Here is a 27,632-nt window from a genome sequence, read left to right on the forward strand (position 1 = left end):
ATTGTTGTGTTGAAAACTGCTAAATGTCTACCAAAATCTATTCTTTTCTTGCACACTTGGCTAGACTACAGCTCTTAGCCTCTCTTGCTTTAATATGTGACTGAGATCGGGCGTAGTGGCTCACGCCTGTAATCCCAACACTGTGGGAGGCCGAGGCGGGTGGATCACCTGAGGTCAGGAGTTGGAGACCAGCCTGGCTAACATGGTGAAACCCCATCTCTACTAAAAAAATTTCAAAAAATTAGCTGGGCATGGGGACGTGTGCCTCTAATCCCAGCTACTCAGGAGGCTGAGGCAGAATAATCGCTTGAACCCTGGAGGCAGAGGTTGCAGTGAGCTGAGATTGTGCCATTGCACTCCAGCCTGGGCAACAAGAGCGAAACTCCGTCTCAAAACAAAACAAAACAAAACACACAAAGTGAGTTTTTTCTAATGGTATGTGAGCAGGAGTGATGTGTGCCATTTGTAGGCCTGACATTTGCCTTGTGTTCTTTCTTCCTTCTTGTGGTTGAAGATGACTGGAGCAACCCTGAAAGAAAAGCATTCAAGATGGAATGCCTACTCTCAGCCTGAGTTCCTGAATGGAACCTCTTGGAAAACCACCCACCAACCTAAATATCCACCCAGGGCAGTTACATGAATAAAACGTCAAGTTCTATTGTGCTTAAGTGTCATTACCTGTGTGGGACTATATTACAGCAGTTTAGTCAACCCTCTTGATACAATTATGGTCTCTAACTTAAAAGATTTTCCAGTCCTAATGGATGTAAACATCATTTAACTATTCTTGAGACAATCATTCAAAAATTGTTACTGTTAATAACTTTTTAAAGGGAATATACATGTAGCTATATGAAAAACTGGAATATCTGGAGGCTAAAAAATAAATCTTAGGTTATACAATGGCAAGCTTTGATAAAGTTCCATAAGTAAAATATCTTCATCAGAGATACAGAAATCAGAGATAACAAGCTCCCTTGAAAGCAACACATTATCAGCTGGGTGTGGTGGCTCACACCTGTAATCCCAGCACTTTGGGAGGCCAAGGCAGGTGAACCACGAGGTCAGGAGATTGAGACCATCCTGGCTAACATGGTGAAACCCCGTCTCTACTAAAAATACAAAAAAAATTAGCTGGGCGTGGTGGCGGACGCCTGTAGTCCCAGCTACTCAGGAGGCTGCGGCAGGAGAATGGTGTGAACCAGAGAGGCAGAGCTTGCAGTGAGCGGAGATCGCGCCACTGCACTCCAGCCTGGGCTACAGAGCGAGACTCCGTCTCAAAAAAAAAGAAAAAAAAAGAAAGCAACACATTATCAAATAGATTAGAAAAAATAGGGAAGTACACACACACCCATGCCTACACACACACAATTAAAGAGATCAAAGTTCTTTAAAAGATAAGCTTTAGGATGTGGTATCAATACAGCATCATTCTCCAGACAAGGTCCAGGAAATAAGTTACATCAAATTTCATATGACTAAATCGTCTGTGTTTACAAGGAGTTGACATTTAGTCTTTTGAGGACTTCCAACAAATATCTGACCAAAATATTCAACACCAAATAGCAACATTCATACCTCTAATAATGAGGTTTGATAGTTTTACTAATTTAGTTCCAAAGCTATTCTGGCTACATCCCAATTCCTCTAGTTACATGAAAATGGTGGGTAATAGCAGAATAGCTTAATAATTTTTGTTCTATGTATGGCAAGCATTCAGTAAATAACCTATTTAATGAATGAACAGTAATCTAAAGTAGGACAACAATAGGTGAGATGAAAAAAGGAGTATCTATGAAGAGGTATAACTATGAAACAGTGACTTTCTAGTGTTATCTCCTAAAAAGCAAAAGGAACAGGCAGACTACATTCTATGCATTTTCTCTTTAGGAAGTAAGTTATATTTGGAGATGATGTGTATACTGAGTTAAGAAGCTAAGATCTTAACTGAAGACTTCAAGGTTAAATACACATGAAAGAAGTCCTAAAAGGAAACTTGACTCACTTTACACAGATTATGTATCCCAGTTAAAGACCAAATACTTGATGTCCTAGCAGGGAAGAATAAGTAGCAAATTAATTAATCAGGTTCTACTTATACTACTTATACTATCAAAGCTAATCATGTTGTTATAAAATTGGTAAAGTTTCATTCAAGTTTAACATTCAGAAGTATGTGATATATTTGATATTCCACTATGATTATATCTAGTACAACACTCAGATATAACTGGATTCCCCTGGATTCCAGTCCACACATTCTTATATTCACAACTCTAATCAATGAACAGGCTCTTATTTTGGACAAGAAACCATTACTCCTCATAAATAAGGGTCATTTTCATCAAGTTTCTAAGATCCTTTGTACTTACTTTTTTTTGTTTGTTTTTGAGTCAGAGTCTTGTTCTGTCATCCAGGCTGAGGTGCAGTGATAAAATCACAGCTCACTATAACCTCGAACTCCTGGACTCAAGTGATTCTCCTGCCTCAACCTCCTGAGTAGCTCGGACTATAGGCACTTACCACCATGCCAAATTAGCCTGGCTAATTTTAAAGTTTTTTTGTATTTTGTAGAGTTGGGGGTCTCCCTATGTTGCCTAGGCTGATCTTGAACTCCTGGCCTCAAGCAGTCCTCCTGCCTTGGCCTCACAAAGCACTAGAATTATAGGCATAAGCCATGGTTCCTGGCCATCCTTTTTACTCCCTATGGACATAAGCATTCACAATTCTGCCCTCCCAACACATTCATATTCATTCATTCATTCATTCATTCATTTTCTCTCTTTCTCTCTTTCCCTCTCTCTCTTACACACATGCATGCCCACACAGCAGTCCAACACCACTAACTCAGCAGTCATTACCACGCAGCTATATATTATTTCTTCTTTCATGCTCCACTGGGTCTATTACATTACTATTTCAATAGAATCTTAAAAAAAGATTACCACAACAGATAAGGCACTGGTATGATGGCTTAATTTTGGTAGAAAAGTCAATCCTGAACGAACTTGGTAATCCCGGAATCCTCCAGCTACAGAAAGTGTGGTTAAATTTATGTGTCGAGCATTTAGAATCCAATAGTTGTTTACAGTCGTATAAAAATCTGGTGGGGAATAAAAAAGAGACATTAAAAAACAGTAGCCATTCCCTGAAACAATAAGATATCTATACAGTAATATTAATATTTAACTGAATTTTTGCTTAAGTCATTTCATCTATAAACAGTTGAGTTATTCACATTTCCCTATTTTCAGTAAAATCAGTATCTTTACACATATTCCTACTTCCCGATTAAATAAAAGTATAAACACTAAGAGTTACTAAAGGTATCAATTAAAAAAAACAAATTTTACTAGCTTTGGATCCATATGCAAACACATTTCTACATTCCACAAGGATGATGCTTATTTATGAGTCACACAGTATAGCTAAAAGAGAAAATTCTAATATTCTTCGAAAGATAAGAATTTACCATGCTACAGTTGTAGACATTTGTGGTGTTAGTTTCATGGTATATGCACATGTTCAAACTGTATACGTTAAATGTATACATTACAAACTGTTATATATGTGCGGTATTTTATATATCAGTTACCCTCAATAAAGTGGTTTAAAAAAAAAAAAAAAAAAGAGCTGTAGATCCCTCCCTATGATGGCAGTATCCCAGCTTAAAAAGGCTTAGCTTGGGAGGCTGAGGAAGGCAGATCACGAGGTAAGGAGTTTGAGACCAGCCTGGCCAATATGGTGAAAGCCCATCTCTACTAAAAATACAAAAATTAGCTGGGCACGGTGGTGCGCACCTGTAGTCCCAGCTACTCGGGAGGCTGAGGCAGGAGAATCGCTTGAACCCGGGAGGCAGAGGTTGCAGTGAGCCGAGATTGTGCTACTGCACTCCAGCCTGGGCAACAGAGCGAGACTCTGTCTCAAAAAAAAGAAAAGAAAAAGGCTTAGCAAATCTCTTCTGTGGCCAACCACCACCACACAAGTACTATTTAAATTCTTACAATCTATCAGGACAATACCATTGACATTAGTCTTAGGACTATGCTGCTGCTGTGGAAAACCTCAGGGTTAGGGTTCAACCCATTTATTGTAACAAGTACTTCAAAGGGAAGAACCTGCAGACAATTTTTCACTTTGTCTATTGAAGGTGAAAAAAGCCTAGTGTCAAAGATTAAATTGAGGCTAGGGCAGGGGATTTCGCAATTCTTTTTGTGATTATCAAAATTTAATGCATTTTTATCCTGACATTTGATCCCACTCAGGGCTTCAAACACTGGGTACAGCAAGCTGCCCCCATTAAAGATCTCAGCAGTACTTACTTAGATTACCACCTAGCAGACTGACTCTTAACATCTGGAGAGCCTGGGATGTTAAGTACCAGTGGGGCACACATGCCATATGTCTAGATAGTTTAAAAAGTCAAAAATCCAGCTAATAACCTGTTAAATCAAATATATTTTTTTCTGCCTATCTTTAAAAATATATCATTGAAATAACCTGGAAGGCCAGGTTCAAATTAAGAATTCTCAGACACCTCAGAGTTAGCCACTGGATGGTGGCAGCATGGGAAGAGCAGATCTTCAGTCTCTTACTGTGCTTCTCTTCCCATCCTAATTCGATCCTGCATTGCAAGGGCCTCATGTGCACATGTGCACATGCAAGCTCTGTCTGTACTTTCAGCAGCGCTATGCCTTGGCCACAACTCAAGCTTAGGATTCTACATACCCGCCCTCAGGAAAACAAAGAAAATGAAGAGACCCACACAGGTCTTAGAAGCAGGCTTAGGGCATATAGACAAGAAAAGTCTAGAGGCAGCTGGGCGCAGTGGCTCCCTCCTATAATCCCAGCACTTTGGGAGGCCAAGGCGGGCGGATTATGAGGTCAAGAGATCGAGACCATCCTGGCCAACATGGTGAAACCCTGTCTCTACTAAAAATTAGCTGGGCATGGTGGCATGCACCTGTAGTCCCAGCTACTTGGGAGGCTGAGGCAGGAGAATCACTTGAACCCAGGAGGTGGAGGTTGCAGTGAGCCAAGATTGCGCCACTGCACTCCAGCCTGGCAACAGAGCGTGACTCTGTCTCAAAAAAAAAAAAAAAAAAAAAAAAAAAGTCTGGAGGCTTGGTTAGCTGGATCACAGTGCAGAAGTAAAGATACAGGCTCCACGTGGGGAGGCTACTTAGCCTTCATACTTCTCACCCTGTGCGAAAGGCTAGGGGCAGAGCAGCAGGAACCTCTAAAGTGCAGAGCCCAGTGCAGGGCCTCCTTCCTCCTATTGAAAGGCAGTATTTTCAACAAGTATAAACAGGGAATCTACTTCTGAGGTCATATGGATCTCTGTCTCTCAAAACCTTAAAATTTTCATTCTAATTTTGACTTAGTAAAATAAAAAGAATAAATATAGAATAAAAAGGAAAGACTAATTACAGGAAAGGTACAGGATTCTTGACCCTAAGAATCACTTTCAGCCTGAGCCTTATAGAGACAGAACAGTGCCACCCTCCAAAGCAATAAAACCTATTGAGGGTGCATTCCTCAAATAATTTTAAAAATATCTTTGAGTCATTCTAATTTAATCTATATGGGTCATCTACATACACCACACAGAATGCAACAATATAAAGAGTTCTCAATTACGGTGACAAGTACTATGACTTTTAGCCTTTAATTTTTTTCCTAAACCTAAGGTCATTTAAGATTATTAGACTACAACAAATTTAAACAACTTCATTATTAAAATTAAAATGTTTCCTTATTAAAAGACTTCTACAAGCAAAGTTTTAAATGTACCAACAGAAAAACCGGGCCTCATAATAATTACTGTTGCACCAGATACTTAAGAGCAAATAAATTATTTTTTGGCAATGCTGTTATGTTAAGATGGTTTGGAGTCACTGGGGAATATTTCTCACTTAACTACAAACAAAATTTTCATCAAAATTAAGATAATGCAAATTTTTATAGGTAAGAAGCTATATACATTTACTAACCAGGAAGAATTCTTTCTAAAGATTTTCATCTACTCATATAATATTCCTATAAGCAGTGAGGATAATCTCTGGCTTTTTTTAACAATAAGTTGAGATAACAGACATTTAATTCTTATTCTGTGACATTATCACTATTTGATTAGACGATGTCAATCACAAACTCCTACTTTTCATTCAAAATTCCTGCAAGATTATAGTATTATCTATGGTTTTATTTCCTATGTTAATGTGCTTCAATTAAGAGGCAGTACAGCATGCAAAGGTTAAGAGCACAAGCCCAGAAGCAACTTTGCCAGGGTCAAATACTGGTTTCACTACTTTCTTGCCACATGACTCTGGGCAAGAACGTTATCTTGGCCTTTTTCTATCCATAAACATGAGGATAATAATGGTGCCTACCTCAAGGGACTGCAGTAAGGATTAAGTGTGGTAACACATCACATGAAGTCTTTAAAATCCATAACATACTAAGAGCTCAATAAATATTAGGAATTATATCTCATTATATAAAGTGTTAGCATACCTTTGTACTTAAAAACTAGACATTGCTACTATCTTACTTAAATATAAGCTTATTTTGGATACAGTCCTAAAACAGTTAACAAAGCATAGGAAGTTTAAACACATCTTAAGAGACAGGGTACCATCCTCAAAAATAACTAAACTGGCCAGGCATGGTGGCTTATGCCTGTAATCCCAGCACTTTGGGAGGCTGAGATAGGCAGATCACTTGAGGTCAGCAGTTCAAGACCAGCCTGGGCAATACAGCAAAAATCCCAGATACTTGGAAGGCTGAAGCACGAGAATCGCTTGAACCTGAGAGGTGGAGGTTGCAGTGAGCTGAGATTGCACCACTGCACTCCAGCCTGGGAGAAAGAGCAAGACCCTGTCTTTAAAAAAAAAAAAACAAAAAACAAAAAAACTAAACGGAAGCCCTAGTGCCTAGAAATTATAAAACACATGTCAACCATGTTAAGATGCTATGGACAGACAAAACTTAACAGTAGTTTCAATTATAAGCCTAAGTTCAATAATATAAAGAGACAGACACTCAGAATTGGAGGTGCTGATTTGCAACTGAGTTGCTTCATACATGGATAAATCTGTAGCATACTCCTAGGGGAATAGCCATAGAGATTGATTTATTTAATCTTAAATAACAATGGGGAGGTTAATGTTTATGTAACAGTACTCACCTGTAATGAAACGATCTAATGGCATCACAGGAGCAACATGAGGTGTGGCTTGTGTAATAAGAAGATTTATCAGATCATGCTTAAAATTTTTCAGTGTAAGCAATGCTCTTGCAACAAGGCCACCCATAGAATGACCAATTATTGCCACACTTTTTGGAGCAAATTCTTGACCCTATTAAAATAAATCACCAGGTCATAATTGCGGCTTTGTATCATTTTTAAAATACTAAATATTTCTCTCTGCATATGACCAATTTTACAGGAAAAAGAAAATCAAACTATTTATATAACCTCCCATCATAAGGTACGGAAATACATTTTCATATAGTTTTAATTAGTGTATACATACTATTTTGTGTTCTGCCAAACATTTTTAATAGGTATATCTTGGTTTTCTGGGCCAAGAGGAACAGTTGGTCTAGCAAATCATGTTTATACTGTTTGTTACACTACATGTAATGTGAGGCGTAATTATATTTGGTATATACCAGATTATTAGGTTTTACAAGACATAAGAAATCGGATAATTTGTTTGAAACTGAAAATATCACCCAAAAAAGGCCAAGACAATTACAGTTGCGATAGCAATATATTACCTTATCATGTTGTTATCTTTTATCTCATCAAATTATTTCTCTATTGTGCATTTTGGTTTAAAAACGAAGCAGCATTCCAAACATTTATTCACTGACAATTCCATATTTTATTTTTTAGATAAGTGCTTTTCAAAAAATCTTTTGTTTTCAACAATCTCCTCAGTCTCATTACCAAACTTTTGCTCATCATCCCCAACACAGATCCTTCCTATGTACCATCGCTTCTCAATGAATAGACTGAATCTTGTGCAGAAGAGTTAACATAGGAGGCCTGAGACTGCTGTCCTTGGCATGGGCTGGATACAAGGTTGGCTCTTGGCTGGAATCTGGAACCTTATACTTGGGGGAGATTCCCACCATTCCCTAAATGATAAGAGTGCCTAAACTGTTTGTGCAAACAACATGTTTTATGCTGAACACCTGCTGTCCTCCAGGCTGGAATTTTGGTATGTGCTAGGCAGAGGGTATCTATGTGATAAGTCCCCAGTAAAAACCATGGGCACTGAGTCTCTAATGAGCTTCCCTTGTGGACACTATTTCAGCCATGTCACAATATGCTGGTATAGGAATTAAGTGGATCTTTGGTGATCTCCAATACAGACCTGATCTTAGCAAAAGCCAAACCCTACAACTGTGCTCTGAAACCTATCTCCTTTGACCTTCGCAAGTACCTCACTCTAGCAATCCTTCTCATTTTCTTCTTGCATTATTGCTTTTCCCTATCAACTAGATCACTTTCATTAGTGTATAAATATACTGGCATTCTCTCTTAAAAATAAAAATAACTCCCTTTTAATTCTCACTTTCCCCTTAGTGACCACTTTACAATTCTTTACAGCAAAACTCTAAGTTGCAGGCCAGGTCCGGTGGCTCACACCTGTAATCCCAGCACTTTAGGAGGCCAAGGTAGGTGGATCACTTCAGGTCAGGAGTTCGAGACCAGCCTGGCTAACATGGCAAAACCTGGTATCTGCTAAAAATACAAAAATTAGCTGGGCGTGGTGGCACATGCCTGTAGTCCCAGTTACTCAGGAGGCTGAGGCAGGAGAATCACTTGAACCTAGGAGGAGGAGGTTGCAGTGAGCTGAGATTGCACCACTGTACTCCAGCCTGGTGACAGAGTGAGACCCTGTCTCAAACAAAACAAAACAAAACAAAACAAAACAAGTTGTATACACAGTACTTGCTATTGCTATCTCCAATTTCTCAACTTCCATACACTCTTAAATCCATTTCAATCAGACTTTCACCCCAACATGCCACCAAAACTGCTCTTGCTAAATCACCAAGGAATCCAATAGTCAATTCTTAATTCTTTTTTTTTTTTTTCTGAGACAGGGTCTCACTCTGTCACCCAGGCTGGAGTGCAGTGGCACGATTCATGGCTCACTGCAGCCCCAATCTCCTAGGCTCCGAGTAGATCCTCCTACCTCAGCCTCCCAAGTAGCTGGGACTGCAAGTGTGCACCACCACATCCAGCTAATATATATATATTTTTTGTAGACACAGGGTCTCACTATGTTGCCTAGGCTACAATGGTCAATTATTAATCCTCATCGTATTTGACCTATGAGTAACATTTGACACAGTTGATAACTTACTTCTTCCTTCTTTGAAATATTTAAGTTAGTTTCTTTGACAACAAACCCTCCTGGTTCTCCCTTTGCCTCACTGGCTCCTCTTTTTTAGTTTCTGTTTCTGGTTCCTTCTCATCTCTCCTCATTTCTTAAAACTTAAGTGACTCAGGTCTCTGCCCTTAGATCACTGCTCTTTCATATCTTTGCTGAAACCATCAGTGATCTCTTCCAGTCTAGTGGCTTTAAGTATATCTACACACTGTCAACCTCTCAGTAATTATCTTGAGACTGTACTCCTTCTCTTGAACTCTAGCCTTGAACTCCACCTGTACAGTAGCATACATGGAATGCCTAATGTGCATCTCAAACTGGATCTATCTAAAACTAAACTCTTAATCTCCTCCATATCTGTTCCTCCTATATTCTTCCCTACCTCAGTTAATGGCAGTTCAATCTTTCCAGTTGTTTAGCCAAAAATCTTGGGGTCAGCCTTAACTGTTCTTTTCCTCTCACTTTGCCCTTCCATATCTGATCTGCCAGCAAATTTACTGCCTCAACCTTTAAGATTTACACTGATCTGACAATTTCTCATCACTTCAACTGCCACCACCTTGATTTAAACCACCACTATGTCTTGAACACACTCTACCACTTCCTCCTTAGCATGCCACTGTTTTATAGCTACTTTCCCTGTGCAGCATGGCATTCAAAGATTGAAAAACACACATTTTTAGAGCCCCTTTCTTTGCCTCACTCTCTTCTTTCTCATACCATGTCGCATTTAGCTGCTTCAGCAGCCCCCAATTCCAATTCTCTGCTTTCTTTAGCTAAGTGATATCAATGTGCCCTGCTTGATCTCCCCTTACTTGCCCCACGGTCTGGAAAATGCTTCCGGGCAGAAATCCAGAGCAATCACGGAGCTTACTTCTTCCAGGGATCATAGTCCTTTGCTGCTCTGTTGTCCAACATCTCAAAACAGGTGCTTCACATATCTTGACCAGTTTCACAGTTGTTTACATATGCAGGTGTTCTATCCTAGTACCAGTTACTTAGTCATAGCTAGAGGTAGAAATCTATACCAATGGTTTTTAGGTAATGCATTTTACTCCTAATTTATATATAAAGTTTTAAAAAGTTTTTCTTCCTGAATTCACCATAAGAAATGTTTCTTATAAATTTAAATTTCAAAACCATTACGGAGGCCAAGACAACAGACTCTCACAAAAAAAATTTGTGCCTTCTCTGCTTCAACTTCCATATAAACAAATACATGATTTAAAGTATACTGAATCCCTTTTTTAAAAAGGTGCCGATAGGTTGCACCACTATTGATTTGCATACTTATCTCTCACCTTATAGAGTTTGAGAATTGTTTTAATACATTCATGTACAAACTTGGTCTGCTTCTGAAGACTTCCACCATACAAAGCCACCAGTTCTTCATTGAAGTTCACACTAAAGAAGTCAAAGTGGTACTTGAAGTCAATGTCCTCTGCTTTTCTAAGTGCAATGGAGCCAATAGAACGAACTGCAGAGGAAAAGAGTGAAGTGCACATTAAACAATATTTACAGGTTTCATCCATTCTTTCTTCAGAATTTCTTAGTAAATAACCTTATTCTGCATCACGAATATAAACCACCTATTTCAGGATGAAATTCATTAACAGCACCAATTTAGAACAAACTAATCTAGCAACTGTATGCCTTGAATGCAGTAAGTGTGTCATAAATATTTTTAAAATTAAATAAACAAAAAGCAAACAGATCACTCACTCTCTACCTTCTTTTCCTTTGGTAGGAGCAACAATAGCTAAAAGGGCAGGATTCTTTGAAGAATAAGACATATAAATTTTGCCACACTTATTGAGGTTTTTAAGAATGACAAGGTTCCTACAAGAAATATCCATTCATCAGTTGGTTTAGATACTCACGCTTGATTTGTCTTTTTCTCCTACACAGGACATCCAATCCATCAGTAAGCGCTTTCATAATGTACCTTCCAAATCTATCCCCAGTTGAAGTTTCTCACCATTCCCACCACTATTGTCCTAATCCAAACACTATTATCTCTTATCTGAACTACTCTAACAGGTTCTTTACTGGTCTCCCTGCTTCCACTCTTTTTGTTCTTGTTGTTGTTTTGCAAATCTTTTTAAAAAATATATTATAAATTGCTTATATTAGGTGGCACAAAAATTGTAGCATATGGTTTAGCAAACAAAATACCTGTTTGCCATTTCATTTTGTAAAAACATATACTATAGATACATTATAATCCACATATTATACAACTCACTATATAAAACTGTAAAATTCGATGGTTTTTAGTATATTCACCATCTCTGGTATATATTTTACAACCATCTCTGAAATCTAACATTAGATATTTTTTAATCGTTTCAAAAACAAAACTCTGTGCCTACTGGCAGTCACTCCCCATTTCTTCACTCCTCCCAAATCCTAGGCCTAGCAACCACTGATCTACTTTCTGTCTCTACAGGTTTGCCTATTTTGGATATCTCATATAATACGTGGCCTTTTGGAACTGGCTTCTTTCACATAGCACGATGTTTTCAAGGTTCACCCATGTTGTGACATGTATCAGTACTTCATTCCTCTTTTTTATTGAATAATATTCCATTATATGAATATGTCACATTTGATTCATCTATTCATCAGCTGATGGTCATTTAAATTATTTCCACCTTTTGGTTATTATATGCTGCTATGAACATTTATATACAAGTTTTTGTGTGGGTATATGTTTATTTTTCTTGGGTAGATACCTAGGAGTGGAATTTTTGGGCCACATGAGAGCTCTATGTTCAATATTCTGAGGAACTCCCAAACAGTTTTCCAAAGTGGCTGCACATTTTACATTTCCACCAACAATGTATGAGGGTTCCAATTTCTCCACATCTTCACCAACACTTGTTGTTATCCATCTTTCTTATTATAACTATCCTAGGAGGTATGAAGTGCTATCTCATTTTTTATTTATAGTTCTCTGATGACTTATGATGTTTTAGCATCTTTCCTGCTTCCATTCTTGCCCTTCAAAGAAAATTCTCTTCATAGTGAAGCCAGAGCAACTTTTTTTAAAAGTAAATCACACCTACCAGGTTGCTTAAAAATTTAATGTCTGACAATTCTGGTGTTGTAAAGGATGTGGAGCAAAGGAAGGTAAAATATACTGCTTTTAGGAACATAAATTAGCACAATCAGTAAAGATTAAAAAGATACACATAACCTGTAACATGGAATTATATTCTTAGGTATCTAGCTTACAGAAGCACAGGTTTATGTGCTCCAGGAAACATATGGAATAATATTCATTATTTGTAATTGCCAATAAATGTAAACATTTATTCTGTCCAAAGACAGAATGGACAAACCATGGTATAGTCATACAACAGAATAATACAGAGTAAGGAAAATGAATGAATCGCAGCTCACACAACAACTTGGATGAATGTTAAAGATAATGCTGAGTGAAAGAAGCCAGACACAAAATAATACATACTGAATGACTATATTCATATTACAAAATTTAAAAACAGCCTCATATACATAGATTGCATTAAAACTACAAAGAAAGTTAAGGAAATCACTCTCTTAACATTAGGACTGTGATTCTGTCAAGAAAGAAGGGAACAAAGTTTTAATCATGAAGGGGCACAGAAGGGGTTTCCAGGTTACTGGTAATCTACTTCTTGACTAGGGTTTTGGTTTCATGGGTGTTCACTTTATAATAATTTGTAACCAAATATCTATGTTCTATGTGTTTCTCTGTATGTAATATTTCAAATACAAAGATTACTTTTAAAAATCAGGTTATATTTTTCTTACCCAAAGCTCTCCAACAGTTTCTCATTCAAAGTCTTTTCCACAGCTTATATGATATGGCCCGTGGTTACTTTTCCATTCTTATCTCTTTTTACTTTCTCTAGTCATGATAGCCTCCAATGCACAAAACACGTTCCTGCCTCAGGACCTTCCCTCAGTCAAGCATCTCCTCAAATGTCATCTCCTCACAATGGCCTTTCCTGACCACCTCATCTAAACTAGCCACTTCCTGACCCTTTTATCTTCTACCTCCTGAGTCTGTTTTTGTTTCTAGCTTTTAACATTACTGACATATTTGTTTGATTGCTGTCTTCCTGATAAGCATGTAAATTTGATGAGAGAGGGACTTTGTCTTGATATGCTCTGGATCCCTAATACCTGGAATACAGCCTGGCTCATGGTAGATACCTGTAGACACGTGCTAGATGAATAAACATGTAAATAATTGCACATGTTGAAACAATTCTAGTCTCATTACATAACAATTCTAGTCCATCAAATAACAAGAAAGCAGGTTTTAGTTTAAAACGAAATTAATTCCAGGTTATTTGGCTGTTACGCCAGAAATAACTGCTGTATCTCCAAGCCAACATCAATTTGGAATCTGTACACGTAACTTCCCTATCTCACCTTTCTATGTTCCCCCCAGTACTTCCAAATCTCTCTAACTTAAATAACTCCAAAAGAAGAAAACGAATCTCTCTTGTTCTGCCTAACATTAGTCACTGATTTACTTCCCTAATCAACGCTTAAGGTTCTGTTCTCTTTACCCTCCATTTCCAACATAAATGTGTTTCCTCTGCTGATTCCCCAAGGGGTTCCCCTTTATCATCTACTTATCCCATCCTACTCTATCTTATTCTTTGTACCCCTCTCTTTGCAAAGTGGTCTTCAACTTTTCTAAGTATTTCTCACATTATTCTCTCTCAGAGAAAATATTATATTTTGGTCTCTCTGTAAGCCCAGCACAGCACTTCACACACAGCATGCATTTCATTTACTTTATTTGATTCACTGAGTATGGATATGATTCAAATTCTTGAGTTGAATTTTATAGCTTTCAAAATTTACTTCCAGTAAGACTTACCTTGCTTATAACTTCCAGCATTACCAGGAAGAAAGAGAACTGGAATACCCGTCAAAGGGAGAATTTTGTGTTCTTCAGCATAGGATCCCTCTCCATAAAGATACAACTCATATGCGGGATAGCGTTTTGCCAGTTTCTTTGGAAGTTCTATTTTCTACATTTAAAAAAAAGTAGTTTCACTTTAATCAGTTTTATTAATACAATTCAGCCTCACCATATGCAATTCTGAATTACGCAAATTTGAAATAGTGCAATATAAAAATATTACTGATATTAAAACCACACTTCATACACAAAACAAGTTCTACTTGTAGTTTATTCATATAGAGAATCAGTCTTGAATTGTGTATATTTTGAACCATGTAGTCTTTAGGAAAACATAAAAGAGGACTACGTGAACTTCTAACCAATACAAATTACTCAAAATAGCCACTGACAATGGCAGAAAGCACTGGTATATGTCGACAAGTTACATGTTAACATAATTGGATAAGTATCAATTATACTTAGAAATGATAAAGGCTTTCCATCATCAATTCAATTCTTTTTTTCCATTTTTAACTATTTTGTAATGTCTCTCCTTTCACTCAGACCCAACTATCTATTTCAGTTGTTATATCTTCAAAAGAAAGTAAGTTGTTTTATAATGCAGCTTTCTGACTTCTCAACTTAATATGCTTTGGCCTACAATATGTGTAACAAATTAATCTTAACCTTATAGCCATGTCTTGGTCAAGACATGTACACTCTTCTTACCATAAACATTCCAGTGAATTACTATCTATTTCAGTTTTCATGGACCAGGTGCATGATTTGCTGGCAAACTTTAAACTACCCTGCACTTCATATTATTGTGTACCAATAATACAGCAGCTCACGTAACTACTGAGTCAGTAGTTCACCTACATTTTTTTCAGCTTAGTATAAATTATCTCTTAATGTCATCCTCAAAGGTAGACATCTGTGGTAGTAAAGTATACATACACCCTTTTGCTCCTTTTCTTTTTTTATTTTAAAGGAGAGAAACCATTAAGAGTGAAACCAATTACATTGGACAGTAATGTCTACTTATTTAGGTATACATAGATCTAGCAGTGCTGTACATGTGGCATGTGCTTGATAAAAGAATTTAACTATGAAGTGAATTTCAAAACCCGTAAATGTTGCTAATGACTAATGAAAACCCTTGTTGTTCTAAAAAAAAAAAAAAACACACACACACACACAAAACAACAAAATTCTGATCATTTGTGCACCTTCCTAAATATCCCTTTGTAAACAATTTATGCCAATAACACCACAGAAACATCTGCAGAGACTGTAAGCTTATTAAGATACTAGCAATCTTAGTTATCTCCCCAAATACTCAAAATACAGAAATACTAACCCCACTATTCGTTTTATATTTGGTATATGTACTTCAATTCAAATTAGTCCCAATACTGATTGTGCACAGAATACAATCAAAAATGAAAATGATGTGATAGTTTACTTCTTTAGGTACAAATTAAATAAAAAGAAAACATAAGAGAACAAAGAAATAGTTTCCTATTTTCTCCCAATTTAGTACACCATTATTCTTTTAGTACAGTAGCTAAACAGAGTTTGGACAAGTCGAAAATTAACTCAGAAGAACAGGAAACTATCAAATATATCTAAAAAGAAATATTTAATTTTCTTGAGACAGAAAAGCAAGCAAAAAAATATTTTATATACTTCATAAAATACTATTATGAAAGCAATTTTATAGTGAGAAAGAATATTTTTTAAAATATGAATATATACAGAATTTTTCAAAAAGTATGGAGATGGGCAAATAAGTTAGAACAAAAAAATAAGACAGGAGGCAAGAATGGTGGGAGTTGTAGGCAAATGGCAAAACTCCATTTCCAGGCAGAGTTCAAGTTGAAAGGGAATAGCAAAGACCCAGGAGAGGTAATTGACCACATTGACAGAAAAAGCATAGGCATACAAATAGGATGCTGATAAGAAAACAGAAGACTGTCAAGGGATATAAAAGGAAAATACTTACAGGAGCAGGACTCCAATATAAATTTTTTATTCTATGTAGTTTATTTTAAATGAGCAACCTCTCTACCATATTAAGATCAATTACCTTTGTATTTAAATATTATCTCCACAATCCTGCCTCTGCTGTCCTCCTTCCTTGACTCTGCCTTAGTTCAGGTTCTTCTCATCTCTACATAAACTCAAAAGGTAAAAATTCTAATAAACTCCCAAGTAATAGAAAAATGCTGATTTAAGAAACTAAAATATCTATTTTATGATATTATTTAATTGTAAACTTAAACTGAAAAATAAAGTTTTATTTCCATAGCTAAACAAAAAGAAAAAAGATTTTGATCTAGATGAATACACATAGTTTTTAACTTCACATAGTTTTTAAGTTCTCACAAAGAGGTCTCAGTCAGCCCTTAGCTCACTATCCCCCATAAGAATAGTTATAGGGGCTCCATTAAAAAAAAAAAAAAGGCCTTAAGGACAACTGAATTTTTCAGACTTGTCTCTATCCTTGCCTTCGTCTCCCTTCTATAATCCATAGTTCATACTGCTAACACACACACACACACACACACACACACACACACACACACACACACAACAAAGGCTTAAGAGAGAGACATACTTTAAAATCTGGCTCTAATTATTCTTACCTACTTTTTTTTTTTTTTTTTTTTTTTTGAGACAGGGTCCCACTCTTGTTGCTCAGGCTGCAGTGCAGTGGCACAATCTCAGCTCACTGTAGCTTCGACTTCCCGGGCTCAAGTGATCCTCCTACCTCAGCCTCCTGAGTAGCTGGGACTACAGGCAGCACATGCCATCACACTTGGCTAATTTTTTGAATTTTTTTTTTAGCAGAGACAGGGTTTCGCCATGTTATCCAGGCTGGTCTTGAACTCCTGGGCTCAAGTGATCTGCCCGCCTTGGCCTCCCAAAGTGCTAGGATTACAGGTGTGAGCCACCTCATCCCACCCTTACCTACCTTCTTATAACTTACACATGACATGCTTTAAAATGTATTTTTAATATGTTTTTGAATTCAAGATTCAAAAGGATATACATTGAAAAGGTTCTCTCCTACCCATGGTCCTTCAGCCATCCAGTTGACCCTAAAAGGCAACCTGTTATCAGTTTGTGTGTGCTTCTAGAGATATTTTACATATATACAAGCAAATATGTTTATCGATTATTTTTTAGTTTTAACATAAATGATAATATATTATAAATACTGTTCATGCAATGTGTCCCAGCGCATTACCACCTTCACATATACTATTTATGCCTGCAATGTTCTTTCAGTACTTCATACACCCTCCATGTCCCAGTTCACTTTGCATCTTCTCTAAAGCCTTTGAACACCCAAGACAAACTTGGATGCTCTCCCTTATATGAAAAGCTCTGTACATACTCTCTTATTGTGAAATTATAAAACTCAGTACATTATATTGTAACTATACATTACATGCCCATTTCCCCCATTGTATTTATCAAGACATAAAGACACAAGGTATAATTTAGTTCTAATTCCCTTTCGCCTACAACAAGTAGCTAGATATACCTGGCAAAGACTAGTCATTCAATAAATGACTTTCTAAATAAATAACACACTTAATAACAAAATATATGACTCATATTTTCTTTCTTTCTTTTTTTTTTTTTTTTTTTTTTTGAGACAGAGTCTCACTGTCGCCCCGCCTGGAGTGCAATGGCACAATCTTGGCTCACTGCAACCTCCGCCTCCCTGGTTCAAGCGATTCTCCAGCCTCAGCCTCCTGAGTACCTGCGACTATAGACGCACGCCAACATTTCCTTTCAGAGAGCAACCGTTAGGTTACACATACGAAGATAGCCAAACAAATCACTGTATGACAGAAACAACTCAGATGTTTCTTCTAAAATTCTGCAATTTGCCTAAAACCATTTGCTACCAAATAAAAGTTTTGCCTTGCTGTCGTAATAGGGCAAGAAGCTTTAAAGGATAAAGTATATTTTGCCTAGTAGGCTTGAGATATGGGTTCGTGAGATGTTCAATTAACTCTGAATAAGTGAATCTGGGAAAACCAGAGGTAGAAGATGAATAGAGATAATCAAACAATTTTAAATTCAAAACTTCATTTTTGCAAAGAGTTTCAAATTTATGCTCCATCTTTTAAAAAAATGGAGAATAAAACTGAATGTGTTTCAACCACCTTTCTATTTCTGCTGGCTAACTAAAGAAGATGCAAATGAGCAGTAAAAAAAAAAAAGAAAGGCATCAAAAGAAAGAAGAAAACCCAATGACTAGGACATCTCACATCTGGGTATCAACCTGTGAACAATTACAGAGCTGACTATAAAATATAATTAAAAGTAAGCAATATGTAAAATATCTTTAAAACATTTTTATTCATGAAAGCCATTTGGTTCTCAACAGAATGGCCTCATTTATCCAGAAATCTCACTATGTTCAAAATGACTCATTTCTATAGGCTAGTTTTAATTGTATTTGTAAGATAAAATGACCTGGTATGCAAAACAAAAAGACTTAAGAATACAATATAAATACTATCATGAATTAACACAGCTTTTTACATCATAAAAACCTGCTAAAAATCAAAAACTTCTGCCACTGTGATTATTACTGTATTAGCAAATTATTAATAGAAGTGTAAAACCCCAAAAAAGCAACTTAAACCAAAATAACTAAACCTAGACTACTCAACAACAATAAAAACCCAAAGAGATCTTTACCATTAGCTACACTAATTTTCTGTTTTTCCAGTCAATTTATGAGGCAGGAAATGCGTCTGTGAGATCCATATGCTTTGTTCCCAACGCTAAAGAGAACAATTTCTACTTCTGTGAATATTAAAATAGCTTCAATAATTGTAGGAAATCTAAAAATAAATGGGAATTAGTACTGTACTGTCGCAAAATGATTTTAACCAAACTCTTCAATGCGGTACAAAACTAAAGTGACCTACTTCAATCTATTGGGAGTTTCCTAATTATTAAACCAAAAATAAGGAGGGAATTATAATAGCTCTATTTTCAGTTTTTTAAAATACTAAACTAAAAAGATTTGCTTAGAAATGAACAGAGACGACAGTAACATGTCAAAATCTTCTCCTTCGATAGCATCCCTACCAAATGTTTCCACTCTCTTATCATCATAAATGCAAAACCAAGGTAAGGATCTAAACACAAATGAAATCTAAATTTACTAGAATTTTTCCCATGGGAAAGAATGCTCTTCAGCAATTTAAACCTTAAGTAGTCTTAAGATCAAAATAATAGCAGCGTAATCAAGTAACAGGCTTCCTCCATAATGACTTGTACAAAGGAGCAATCAGGACTTGCATCCTTCACCCTAAGAAAAAAAAACTGCTGTGATTTTAAGAGTATACTAAAAATGTATTTTATCAATATGTGTTATAGTGCATATACATTTTATGGTAGGGAATTATTATTACAATAGGTAGTCCATAATTAAGAGATGCACTTAGAAATAAAAGAATCATTCGGAAAAATTCTCTTAGGACAGTTGTGTAATTTGTCGGCGCCTCTTTTTACAGCTAGTCATGAATGAAATTCTAGATCCTACTATGCCGAACTAACGAAGCCATTGATTGAAAACGTTCAAAATGGCATGGAAGCGGTAGGGGTGGAGAGAGAAGGGTTGGCTCTCTCTTAAACTCCGAACCCAGCGAGAAAACAAAAATAGCACCATGAAATAGATTTTGTATGCAACTATTAAGAGGCTCGGCTGCTGAGAGACATGCATAAACACAGGTATGCACACACACAGGCAAGCCCACACACGCACGGCCCCTTAACCTGCAAAATAAGAGGATCTGCAACATCTTTCCAAGAGGGGATCTAGTTCCCAACTCAATGACTCGCCAGTTTACCCACAGGCAAAACCCTGGAGTCTCTAAAAACAGCCTTGGGAACTATCTAGCCAATATAGACTCTGCAGACGCTCGGTCCCTTTCTAGAAATGCGAAATCTGACGAGCAGATCACCGGGCGCGAGGGGAATTTAGGCGCGTGGGAAGCAAAGGAAGGTCCTGGGGCACGGGTTAAGGCAAGAACGCGAGAGGGATGGAGCTTCGGTTTAGGGAGAAGGGTTGAGGCTGCCTCTCTGGGCATGAGGGGGGCTGGGCCCGGCCAGTCAGAAGAGCTTGTGCCCAGGATTTGGGGCTGGGGAGGAGGCGGAGAGACAGCGGAGTAACTACGAGGACGACCACAAGGATGCTCTCGGGAAATCATCTAACAAACACCCCACCGTGAAGAAGGGACACAAAGGGTAGGTGAGGGGGGCAGAAGGGGGATGCAGAGTCTCCCCGGGCGGAGAAAACAGAGGCGAGGACGGGACAGGGGGCCCGAGAGGCGCAGAGAGCCAAGGCAGGACGAACCCACAGAAGGAAAAAGGCACCAGGGGCCAGAGTCTTGGAGCGCCCGGCTGAGGAGAGGGCAGAACCTTACCTGATACTCCGGGTACTCAAACATGTAGCTCATACTGCACTTATTCTCCTCGAAGCCGAAGAAGACATCCCACAGCCCCAGGGTTGCCAGAAAGACCATGAAGACATAAAACGCCAGGTTCCAGAGATTGACTGAGTGAAAAAACATGGTGCCGCCACCACCGCCGCCGCCGCCCCCTCCACCTCCTTCTCCGCCGCGGGGCCCCAAGCCCGGACTGAGCGTGCCAGAGACTGTCCGACCGCCAGCCCCGGAGCCGAGCCCCAGCCGCGCGCGCCTGCGCTGATGCCCGGCCTGCCCGTTCGCCAGCCGCGCAGTGCGCCTGCGCGCACCAGGTCCGCGGCGCCTCTGGCCTGGCGACTCCCAGAGCCGAGGGAGGAGTAGGTGTTGCAGCGCGAGCACGGTTCTACGGGAAAGAGAAAGAGGGAGAAAGCAGGGTGGGCTGGGCTGGAGGGTGAGGGGAAAGAAGGGAAGTGGGGAGGGAAAGGCGCGAGGAGTGGCTGGCGGGAGGGAAAGAAGAGAGAGAGAGGAAGCATCCAGAGGGGGATGGGCGGAGCGCGGGAGCCCTGGAGACGAGCCGGGGGATTGGGCAGGAGGCGGGTGTCAGATGGGTGAATCTGGGGAGGGGACTAGAGCCCAGAGTCCAGAGGCGATTAAGGACCGAGAGCGGACCGAGAGAGGGGAGGAGGACTTAAAAGCCTCAGGGGTCATCAGCTGTCACCTCGCAAACGCCTCTCCCTGCGGCAGTTTAAAAACGCTTCCCGTTCAATTTTGAAAAGACTCAGGCCTCCGCAATTTCGCCTTTCCCAACGGTAATAGAGCACACTCACAGCTCTCTGGAGCAGTTAGCTTGAAGAGGGAACAAATGGCTTTATTTTCCCTCTTCTACCGCCTACTTGGGCCCAGTAGGTAACAGCGCTTAAAAGCACCGGCTCATTAAAAAAAAATAAAAAATAAAAAAAAATAAAAAAAATAAAAAAAACACCCGCAAGCCGACGAGATTCTGCTCTTGGTATCAGATGAAAGCCTGAATCACAAAAAGCATCGTTAGTCCTTAAAATATGTTACCAAAATATCTATTAGCACTGACGTCCCCAACAGGTATCTGCGTAATCAGTTTGACGCTGACTCGCCTTGCTCTCCAGAACCTCCACCTCTTGGGGAATGGGTTCCACGTTAACTGGAGGAGGCAATTTCGTCCAGCTTCCATTCAAACTCGCAAGTGACTTAATTCGTTTTGAAGAATTTCGGTTTTGTTTTGTACAAAGGAGGAGTTTTTTTAAAAAGTAGCTCGAAATCAATCACGTGTAGCAGCTTCAAAACACTAGAATATTAGGAAAAAGACATCACTCTTTAAAGCTGACTCAACAGTAGATGGTGTGTGTGTGTGTGTGTGTGTGTATGTAGTAACCACAGGATTCTTAGAATGGTCTTTGGCACTAAATGAATTTCATTGAACTTGGGCTGATTTTCTGGTATATTTTCTGTGCAGAGGAAGTTTGGCTACAATACATAAAATCAAAGAATTTTAAAACCAAAAGGAAGCTTATAGTTTATCTTGTACAACACCCTGATGTTCAGATTACGAAACTAAGAAGAAGAGGTGGAGTGATCCTGAAAATCAAGATAGTCTTTACCCTGCACAGAAACAGTTGCAAGTCTGAACAAACACAGCTAGCTACGGAATGTGGAGTATTGACGGAGAAAGACAGAAATGGGAAAATGCGGAAGCAGTCTCCTTTTTTGTAAGGAGATAAGTCTGGAAAGACCAGGATAACAGGGGAGCTGTAGGTGGTACTGATCAGGAGGGCAATTAAGTAATATGTCATTGAAATAGGTCGTGTATGAGACGTGTCGTTTTTGTTTGTTTTGAGACTGAGTCTTGCTCTGTCGCCCAGGCTGGAGTGCAGTGGCGCGATATCGACTCACTGCAGCCTCCGCTTCCCGGGTTCAAGTGATCCTGGTGCCTCAGCCTCCAAGTAGCTGGGATTATAGGTGTGACCACCACACCTGGCTAATTTTTTTTTTTTTTTTTTTTTTAGACGGAGTCTTGCTCTGTCACCCAGGCTGGAGTGCAGTGGCGCGATATCGACTCACTGCAGCCTCCGCTTCCCGGATTCAAGTGATCCTGGTGCCTCAGCTTCCAAGTAGCTGGGATTATAGGTGTGACCACCACACCTGGCTAATTTTTTTTTTTTTTTTTTTTTTTTGAGACGGAGTCTTGCTCTGTTGCCCAGACTGGAGTGCAGGGGCGCGATCTCGGCTCACTGCACCCTCCACCTCCCTGGTTCAAGCAATTCTCCTGCCTCAGCCTCCCGAGTAGCTGGGATTACAGGCACACACCATCATGCCCGGCTAATTTTTTATTTTTAGTAGAGACGAGGTTTCACCATGTTGGACAAGCTGGTCTCGAACTCCTGACCTCTTGATCCACCCGCCTCATCCTCCCAAAGTACTGGGACTACAGGCATGAGCCACTGTGCCCGGCTTACCTTTTTGTATTTTTAGTAGAGAAGGCATTTTGCTATGTTGGCCAGGCTGGTCTCAAACTTCTGTCCTCAAGTGATCCACCTGTTTCGGCCTCCCAAAGTGCTGGGATTACAGGTGTGAACCACAGCACCCAGCCTGAAATTCTTTATGAGGTGGTGATTTCACTTGGGAATGTCATGTCTGTTATATTCTATTAATAGGTATAGAATGTGTTAAATTTGTAGAATTACACCAACATGACTGGATTATCAAGAAGAACCCATTTTGATCGCAAGATGTTAAGAGATAAATGTGATAAAGAGGAATATATACTATAGGGTTTTGACATTGTTGACCATAAAAGAGAATGCATGTGGGGTTTGGGATGCAATTACCAGTGAGTGCAGAGGATTACAAATCATTTGGGGAAGGCTTTAAGTTATAAATAAAAAGGGGGGAATACATTGAGTCTGAGTACTAAAGAACATCATAGGCGGAACGTCTCCTCTTTATTTCTCCTAGCATGTTAGGAGTAGTATTATGACAAATGAACCCAGGGTGAATCCATACTCCCTCATCTCTATCTCAGTGCTTCTTAAAGTTAATGTGCATGTGAATCACTTGGAGATTTTGTTAAAAAGCAGATTCTGGGCCGGGCACAGTAGCTCACGCTTATAATCCCAGCACTTGGGGAGGCCAAGGTGGGCGGATCACGAGGTCAGGAGTTTGAGACCATCCTAGCCAGCATGGTGAAACCCCGTCTCTACTAAAAATACAAAGAATTAGCTGGGCATGGTGATGCACACCTATAGTCCCAGCTACTTGGGAGGCTGAGACAGGAGAATCACTTGAACCCAGGAGGCGGAGGTTGCAGTGAGCTGAGATCCCACCACTGCACTCCAGCCTGGGCAATAGAGCGAGACTCTATCAAAAAAAATAAAAATAAAAAAAAGAAGATTCTGATTTAACAGTTCTGGGGTGGGACCCAAAATTCTGCATTTCCGACAAACTACTGGGTGATGCCAATGATACTGGTCAGTGGACTACACTTTGAATAGCATGGACCTGTACTGCCTGAGGACTCTGTTCTATGGAGAAATCCCTGAACTCCAAGATGACAGAGCTTCCTCTTTTGGTGGCCTTCATGAGTTGTGGCAACTAGCTGCATTGACTGTTCACTCAGAAAGGAGTGGGATAGAGAGTCAATGGATTCTTCATGTTTGTAATCTTTCTATCCTAATTTTTTACTGTCTTTTCTCCTATCCATCATTATCCACTCCTAGCTTTACTTTTATATCTAACCTAACCCTACTGAGCATCACTTCAACCACCCTCTGCCAGAGCTGTCAACTGTCTTGACCGCTTGTCTTTCTATCCCACTCTACTTACAAACTTCCAACCTTGGGACAATATAATCTGGCTCTGAGCTCTGACACTACTGTATCTGACTACTGCTAGAGAAAATGACACAGTCATTTGAATTACTCTTCAAAAATACTTGGCCAGGCACAGGGCTCACACCTGTAATCCTAGCACTTTGGGAGGCCGAGGAGGGCAGATTGACTGAGCTCAGGAGTTCGAGACCAGCCTGGCCAATATGGTGAAACCCCATCTCTACTAAAAATACAAAAATTAGCCAGACGTGGTGGCGCACGCCTGTAATCCCAACTACTGGGGAGGCTGAGGCACGAGAATTGCTTGAACCTGGGAGGCAGAGGTTGCAGTGAGCCAAGATCTCACCACTTCACTCCAGCCTGGGCAACAAACAGAATGAGACTCTGTCTCAGAAAATACTTATATATGTTTCTGGTCACCACCTTCCTCTTCTATATTTCAGACCACCACTTTTTAAGTTCCCTGCCACTTTTTAAGCTCCCTACATTTCTTCTTCCTTCTCTTTTAGTAGATTTTTAGTACATAACCTTATCTTCATATTACAGAGATAATTTTGATTTTCAGATGCACATTGCTTCAGCTTCTCATTCCTAAGTTCATTATCTTCACCCAGTCCTAATTCAGTTAATACATCTGAAGTGTTTGGCACAATGACTGGCATATAGTAAGCATTACCATGGTACTTTGCTATCCTTAGAGGACATAAAAAGCACATCTCTCTAGCTATGTTTTACGTTCCCATCTCATGCTCCTTTCTTTTCAGGAAGTTACTTCTATCAGGTTAAGGGCTCTATCAATCTCTCCCTTTCTATCCTCCCTCCCCAAAGCATATAAATATGTGTTGTTGTTTTTTTTCAAAAATCTTCCTCGTGGCTCTCACCTGTAGCTCTTCTCATCTCAGTCAGGATTCCTAAAGATGTGATCAATACTTATGTCTAATTCCTCATCTCCCCTTCATGTCTCAGCTACACTGTAATTTTTGCCCCCCTCCCACTCCCATGAAACTTTTCTTGCAAAGGTAACCATTGACCTAATTACCAAATCCAGTTTACACTTTTCAGTCTTACTTGATCCTTCTACTACATTTGCCACTTCTTTCTTAAAACAATGCCCTCCATTGTCTTCTGTAACATCATTTTCCACTGGTTTTCTCCTGTTGATGTAGCCTCTCAGTCTCCATCTCATGTGACTTACTTTTTTTTACTTATCCCTTACATTTTATTAATCCCATGATTTTATTCCCAGTCATCATTCTACTTTCCAGCAAAAATCCTTTAGTGGCCCCTCAGAGCCTGAACTCTAGTCAGGATTCTTTTGGTTGCAAGAACACAAACTAACTCCAGTTAAAATGGGGATTTTTTTTTTAAGGTAAAAAGGAACTTGGGAATCCAGAATAAGCTGACAAGTTAGTACACACGCCGACTTCAGGGTGTACACACTTTCCTCATGGCCACTCCCAACTCCAAATTTAACCAACCTTTTAGCTAGTCACTACTGGTTATAACTCCTCTTGTCAATTTAGATCCAAATCCTGCTTTGGAGGTTGGAAGGTGGGATATCTCTCATTGATCTAGGTGATTCTTTTGAACCAGGACTCACATAGCAAAGACTATTAAATAAAGATTTAGAGTAAATAGAACTAGAAAGGTAAATAGGAGCCAAAACTGCAGTAAACAGAGTAGAAAAAAGAATATGAGTTTTATACAATAGGTAAGTGGAAGCTACCGAAATGGGAAGTATTAAGAGCTAATTGTTTAGGAAGATTCAGCTTACATCAAAGTCCAGCTGGACTGCATGGCATAGAGTCTCTAATTCAGACCAACAAGAACTGTGTATTTAGTCCAGGTAGAAGAATAAAAGAAAAGGAGTTTTTGATATTCTTCATTATAAAGAACTATAAAGAATATTTGGTTAACTAATGAAGAACAGGTCAGTCAGCTAAAATGGAAAGGTTCCCAAGATTATATCATTAAGGGAAAGAACAAGGTGCAGAACAGTATATATGTATGTTGTCTTTTGTGTGAGAAAGAGAAATACTGGAAGGAAAATGAAAGTAAGTGTTACCTAGAGGCAGAGGAAATGAGGTGAAGGGGACAGGAGTAGAAACAAAACTTCTCTATGGATTTTTTTTTTTGTGTGTGTGTGTTATGGTTTGAATGTGTCATAAAGTGCATGTGTTAAAAACTTAATCCCCAATGCAATAGTATTAGGAGGGTGGGGCTTAATAAGATGTGATTTGGGTCATGAAAGCAGATCCTTCATGGATGGATTAATGTTACTATCAAAGGAGCAGGTTAGTTATTGTGTGAGTGGGTTATTATGAAGCAAGTTTGGCCCCTGGTACCTCTCTCTGTCTTGTGTACTCGCTTCTGCCTTCCATCTTCCACCCATAGGATGACCCTCTCCAGATGCCAGCTCTTGGACTTCCTAGCCTCCAAAATCAAATAAACCTATTCTTTATAAATTAATTACCAAGCCTGTAGTACAGCAGCAGAACATGGACTGTCACCTCTCTATATATCTTTTGACTTTGAACCATAAAAGTGCAGTAGCCAGTAGAAAATAAAATAATTTAAAAGCAATTCTATAATTGAAAATTGAAACAATAAATTTAACTATAACAAATACTTATGATAAAACTATTGTTAGGAATTAAGATTTTTCAGTGCCAGAGAATAAAGATGCATTAAAAATCAAAGAAAAGTTTTCAAAGTTGATACAGCCCAAGTGTCTTATAGGTAGTAGGCTGAGGAATACAGATTACCTATTCAAAAGGACAGTAAGAAGAAAGGAATTTTGTACAATGGGGATAATCAGGGGTAATCCCTCGGGGATAATCATCCCTGTCATATAAAAAACGTAGGACTGTAAGGGAAACATTTAGGAAACAAAATTGTATATATAGTTATTCTCAACTATACAAAATGCATAGAAAAATGTCTTCAGGGAATGTGAAAAAATGTTAACACTATTTACCCCTTGGTAATG

The 27,632-nt window shown here is 38.9% G+C and overlaps 1 protein-coding gene across 8 annotated transcripts in view; it reads right to left on the bottom strand.

Moving 5' to 3' along the window:
• PGAP1 (post-GPI attachment to proteins inositol deacylase 1) overlaps positions 1-21,718 on the bottom strand; it is an 85,852-nt gene extending 64,134 nt beyond the window's left edge. For 7 of the 8 annotated variants that reach the window (XR_010150182.1, XM_063791438.1, XM_063791437.1 and 4 more), the window contains exons 1-5: positions 20,784-21,718; positions 14,296-14,449; positions 10,715-10,890; positions 7,190-7,361; positions 2,946-3,103 (exon numbers count right to left, since the gene is read on the bottom strand). Coding sequence is in view for 6 of the 8 variants with exons in the window: in XM_063791438.1 (XP_063647508.1) it covers positions 2,946-3,103; positions 7,190-7,361; positions 10,715-10,890; positions 14,296-14,449; positions 20,784-20,930 (807 nt within the window). In the remaining 2 variants the exon portion in view is untranslated. Of the gene's footprint in view, positions 1-2,005; positions 2,052-2,945; positions 3,104-7,189; positions 7,362-10,714; positions 10,891-14,295; positions 14,450-20,783 lie in introns of all 8 variants that reach the window. The other variant, XM_063791440.1, reaches the window with a different exon arrangement.
• Between the last annotated feature and the right edge of the window lie 5,914 nt (positions 21,719-27,632).

The sequence above is a fragment of the Pan troglodytes genome, chromosome 13 (assembly GCF_028858775.2).
Source record: "Pan troglodytes isolate AG18354 chromosome 13, NHGRI_mPanTro3-v2.0_pri, whole genome shotgun sequence".
Taxonomy (NCBI): domain Eukaryota; kingdom Metazoa; phylum Chordata; class Mammalia; order Primates; family Hominidae; genus Pan; species Pan troglodytes.